We start from the raw sequence: 6,000 nt of genomic DNA on the forward strand, positions 1-6,000 counted from the left end.
ATTTGGGGTGAGGGACAAACTCAAAATGCCAAAATTTTTGTCGGACAAATTTTTTGGTGGGTTTAAAAAAAATATCTCATTTAAACTTAAAAAAAAGTGCTGATCATAACATTCCGTATTTATGCCAGATTGACATGTTTTCCTGAAAATCACGGGAAAACTTGCCACTGTTGAATTTTCCTCGTAGTCAAATCTTGGGAGACTCGTCAAACTTAAGGTGCACGCAAAGTTACAGCTTGTTGGTAATCATTTTTTTTATACGTAGGCCCGTGGATTATACGGTTTTCGAGTAAAATAAAAACCTTATATCATTATACATATACAATTGCCTGGATTACTAAAGATCAAAGAAAACTTTGACATTCATCTTCACATGCAAGTAAATGTTGCTAACATTAAATGAAAGAAAAAAGAGAAAACCATAATATTTACTGTATTTTTATATTATAACGAGCGTTCAAATAAAAACGTGGTCGAAGTTGGCTCTGACACATTGGACGTAAGGAGTAGCTTATAGCGACCAACTTAACCTCATTTCTCAACGAGCTGTATAGCAGCTGTCAGTTTCAATACGTTAATGACTATATAACTTTATTTTAAAGAATAATCGTGATAACAATAACAAACAATTAAAGGAGCTGCGGAAAGTGTCCCCTTCCTTGTTATAACAATAAATTAAAGCAGCTGCTGAAAGTGTCCCCCTCCTTGTTCCAAGCACTTTTCACACCTGTTCCTCAAAGAATTAAAGACATTTTCTAAGATGCTCGGGGTATTGTTAATTTCACGAATCTTGTCTAGAAGTCGAGCCTGCAGATGGTTTAAATCAGGAATAGGCAGTTCAAAAATAGTGTTTTTAAGGTAAGGCCACAAAAAGAAATCACACGGCGTAATATCACATGACCTCGGTGGAAATTCATGTTCAGCATTGAGACTTATTAGTCGATTTTGGAAAACTTCCCTCAACATATTCATCGTCTCGCCTGCCGTATGTGCCCTTGCGCCATCTTGTTGAAAGTAAAAGTTTGTAATTTCGTTTTCTTCCAGCTGGTTAACAAAAGGAGCGATAATTTCTTCTCTGTACCTTTGCGCAGTAAGAGTACCATTAAAAAAAATAGGACCATAAATCCTCCTTCGATTGAGAGCACACCAAACTCCAATTTTTTGAGCGTGTAGAGGGCCCTCGACAAAAAAGTTATCTGACTTTTCAGAAGACCACATTCTCATATTCTGTGAGTTTACGTAACCACTTAAATGAAACCAGGCTTCATCAGAAAAAAAGGTGATATTATGAAGTTCACCGTAGTTGTTTAAAAACCATTCACAAAATACAGCCCGTCGCGGAAAATCAACTTCATGAAGTTCTTGCTGACAAGTTAAACGATAGGAGAACAAACGCAAATCTTGTTTTAACACTGTGTGGCAGGTACCGACTGATACTCCCACCATTTGTGATAAAACACGTACAGAAGTTCTTGGCGCATTTTCCATTATTTGTTGGACATTTTCTTTTAATTCTTCAGTCCGCTTTTTAGGTCGGCCGCTTCCTTCTTTTCTTGTTACACTGCCCGTTTCACGAAAAACATTAACACAACGCTGAACTGCACTTTGAAAAATTTTGTACTCAACAACGCCGGGAAATTGATTTTGAAATTCTATGAAACATTCCTCAATAGAATACTTCCATATTCCATCAATCTTGCGTCCATTTCTAAAGTAGGACTCTATGATAAACACTTTTTGTTCTTGAGAAAACACCATTTTAAACGCTTTTTAAAACGAAAATATTCAAATTGATAGCGGCGATATAGCGCTTTGACAGATGACGTTTAAGTTCATTTGCTATACGCTACGCCCTACGTCCAAATTTTCAGAACCAACTTGACCACGTTTTTATTTGAACGCTCGTTATATTTAACATGTACAAGTATTACCTAATACTGATCAATATAAATATAGACTATTGAAGAAGGAGAGCAACTTTCTTTAATTTGTTATTAGTTGTTTAATCTATTCTTTAATCACACCAATCAAATAAAATTTAAAGTAATAGTTTAAAAATGTATGGTAGTATACTTTTATTTTTATCTCGAAACCGTGTCCTTTAACAAAATATTACAAATGTAATATTTTTTTTTATGATTGCGCTTTCATGCTGCAGATCTAAGTTTTTTATTATGGTGGCTAGGAAAAGTGGGTTCTACAAACCCATTATTTTTGTAACTCTATATGAATGTGAACCATCAGTAACTAAGAGCGTGTAGTAAATTTGGCACTAATACTTCAATTGATTTAGAAGACATTTAAAAAAAGGGTAATCTTCAATCGGGATTGACTCTAAGTCCATTAAAACCTTTTGACTAAAGAACACTGCAGAAGTTTGAGTCGAATTAAGGAGTTACTTGAAAACGATAATTCATTTTTACCTTTTTTAGTTATAACTAAAACATTACCAGAGGAAAGATCCAAACCAAAGGATAAAAAACAGGCAACCAATAGCAATAGTTTGGAAAAATTTCAAATAATTTTCAGAAGCATGAAACATTTAGAATGGTCGCATTATTGGGAACTTTTTATAATCAAAGGATTTTTGGAGTTTAGTTATGGACTAATGCAAATAAATATGGGATTAGTGTTATTAAATCATTTTAAAATAGATGGAAGATACTTGGGATACAATTTCTGCCTAATCGGAGTTGTATCCATAATTACAAATCTAGTATTTGTAAAATTAAATAACACATATTACAAAAAAGATAAAGGTTATTTAAGAATTCTTCATGGATGTTCTTTGTTAGCATTAAGTTATTTAGGACTTGGAATGTCTTCAGTTTACTTTATATTTTTATGCTTTATGATCACAATGGTTGTATCAAGAACACTTTTGGATTCAACATTATTTGAGTTACTGAACAATACAGTTAATGAAAGTGAAAAGGGTAGAATAATAAGCTTGTTTGATGGTGTACTCTCTTTATCGGAATTAATATCACCAATTTTTTCCAGCATATTAGTAACCCTCTATGGAGAAAAATTTACTCTTCTCTTGTGTTCCATCCCTGCAACTGCAGGAATTGTAATTGCATATTTAAAAAAATATGATAATATTAAAGTAAATAGAGAATAAGTAAATAATCTAAAGTTTTAGTAAACTAAATTTGTACTTATTGCATTTATAATTTGTGGCTAATAAAACTCAAGGTTATTTATTAAATAAATTACTTATATGTAACAGTCTACGACAAAATATATTGTAACAGGTAGAAATTGAATTTTTAATTATAAAATCTAATCTACAAAATAGTAAGGATAATTTGGGTGACAGCGGGATGAAAAGTGACAGTGTATAATGATATGAAAATTATAATGAAATCTCAGTCTAAAGGAATAAAAAATGTCCACAAAATAATGTAATGTAGTTAAAAAAAGAATAAAATGGCATTAAAAATGGTAAATTAAAAATGTATAAATTATAAAATAATCTGATTGGTTGAGATTGAAAACGATATATTAATAAACATTGTAATTAGATATAAGAATGCGGTGAGAAAGAAAATTATAAGAAAGAACAAACCCTTTAGAACCGACTACTGAGATATGAACATGCTCTATTAAAATTTTGATTCTATAATTTGCAGAACGTACACTACCAGTCTAGTTGTCATTAAGATTATTAAATTTTTTAAAATATAACAAAATTATAGTTTGAGAATAATTTAAAAAATATATATACAATGTGTCCCAGAAGTAACGCAAAAAATTCGTATTTTATTATGTGCTGCGTTTTCACAATAACGCTAAAACACGTCAATTAGTAAATAGGAATTGTCATTTTGTCACGTTGCTTAAACCTTTTTTGCGCTATGTTTCATAAACCTATGACGTCATCGACATTTTTTTTAAATAGCACTATCTAATTTTTTAAGCATAAATGGATAGTCCTTTTGAAGGGAAATACGCCGATATAGGGTTTGGCCTACTTTACTTTGACAGGAGCGAAAAAGAAGCCAATGACTGGAATAACCACAAAAGTAGGTATCATAAACTGATGCGAGAACAGTGCCACGGCAAAAAATGGGAATTTGTAGATGTTTTGTGTTTTGGTTGATTGTAGGTACGTTTTTATGTATTGATATGTTGGCGTTTTCGGCGATACGACGAACGGAAGTGTGTGGATTTTCAGTGACAGCTAAAAATAACATTTTGCCTATCATTTTCTATCACTGTCGTTGACCTTCCAGATCTAGACAGATCTCTAACATGTCCAGCGTCTTCAAATTTGCGTACTAATGTGCATGCTGTAGACGAAGTTATTGGTTGTTCTACTTGGCCTTGAATAAATGACATACTTCATCATAACTACGGATCCTATCTCCGTATCCAACCATAATTAGGATTTCAATTCTTTGTTTCTCATTTAAACACAACATCATCGCAATGTAAAGTTATGGTATTTGTAACTGTCACAATGATATGAGGCACTATTGCATTCGCTAACTGTCGTCTTCAAAACAATACCTACATAGCCGCTGTGATCGGGTGTACCTACCAAATCTACATAAAAACATGTACCTACATCAACCTAAACACATTTTTTGCTATAGCACTGTTCGTTCATAAGCTAGTGATACCTACTTTTGTTATTAATTTAAACCATGCCCATTCCAATCGTTGGCTTTTTTCGCACCTGTCAAAGTAAAGTAGGCCAAACCCTATATCGACGCATTTTCCTTCAAAATGGCTATCCATTTATGCTTAAAAAATTAGGTAGTGCTATTTAAAAAAAATTGTCAATGATGTCATAGGTTTATGAAAGAGAGCGCAAAAAAGGTTTAACCAACGTGACAAAACGACAATTCCTATTTACTAATTGATGGGTTTTAGCGTTTTTGTGAAAACTCAACACAAAGTAAAATACGATTTTTTTGCGTTACTTCTGGGACGCACTATATGTATATATACACTTATATAATGAATAAATTTACATTTAAAAATTCAAAATCAAATTAAGTGACATATAAAAAGAGCTAGCTTGGTAAGTATAGAACATATTTTATTGTGATATTTTTTAAATTTAAATATTTTAAATACATTTCACATGTTAAACAAATATTTATAATACTATAAATTGGCGCCTAGCATTATTTATTAAATAAACTACACAGAACATACAAAACTAAATTATAATAAATAAAACACAAAAAATATAATTATTTATAGTATTATAATATATCCATTTACACATCTTATAAACATGGGCAGAGGTAGGATTTTTGTTTGGGGTAGGCCTTGAAAGGCCAGCTGGTCAGCTAGCTACTCCGACGAAAAAAAAGATATTGGACTGTTTTTTCTTCCTGGGGCGGGCACCGGACTCTCTAGCTATGCACCTGCTTATAAAAAATTATTTGAATTAAATACACATTTTATAATTTACTAAATGAAAAGTTTACAACTGATCCAGGTGTTTCTGAAACTGAAAACCCTTCTCATTTATTGGTGAATGTTTTACCTCAGTTTATCAGCGAATAAGTTATGCATGCTTCAATAATAGCTTCCTTGGATAAAAATAAACCCATTTACCTAGATCAAATACCTCACTTTTTTAAGATAACTTCCTGACATATTTGAATGAAATTTTGTTTGTGGTGTTTTATATGAAGATAGGTTTATTTTTTATCATATAGGTCATTAAGAATACCCACCTGTGTCTTTATCATATCTTTTTGTTTGTATAGATTTCCACTATAATTACTGCAAAAGAGAGCCATGCTAATTCTGCCTCACATGTTACCTAGAGGCTCTGTCAGCGGACAGACCTGGAACAGTTCAGTATAGTTGTATTGTTAGTATGTCTTGGCTTAGATGTTCTTATGAATGGAATGGTCAACTAGTTTGGACCATCCTAGGAATGTTCCCTGTAGGAACCAACACACCTTAAATGATGTGTTTGGTGGAGTAAAGGAGGTAGCAATTATCAGGCGGACAGGTCATTAACATGCGGTT

General features: G+C 32.3%; 1 protein-coding gene across 1 annotated transcript in view; it reads left to right on the top strand.

Annotated features, from left to right (window-relative positions):
- Positions 1 to 3,245, top strand: part of LOC111692026 — a 66,012-nt gene extending 62,767 nt beyond the window's left edge. Inside the window, exon 3 of the mRNA XM_023455707.1 lies at positions 2,433 to 3,245. Coding sequence (XP_023311475.1) covers positions 2,433 to 3,124 — 692 coding nt within the window. The 3' untranslated portion in view covers positions 3,125 to 3,245. The remainder of the gene's footprint in view (positions 1 to 2,432) is intronic.
- The last annotated feature ends 2,755 nt before the right edge of the window (positions 3,246 to 6,000 follow it).

The sequence above is a fragment of the Anoplophora glabripennis genome, unplaced genomic scaffold (assembly GCF_000390285.2).
Source record: "Anoplophora glabripennis isolate ALB-LARVAE unplaced genomic scaffold, Agla_2.0 scaffold656, whole genome shotgun sequence".
In the NCBI taxonomy this organism is placed as follows: Eukaryota; Metazoa; Arthropoda; class Insecta; order Coleoptera; family Cerambycidae; genus Anoplophora; species Anoplophora glabripennis.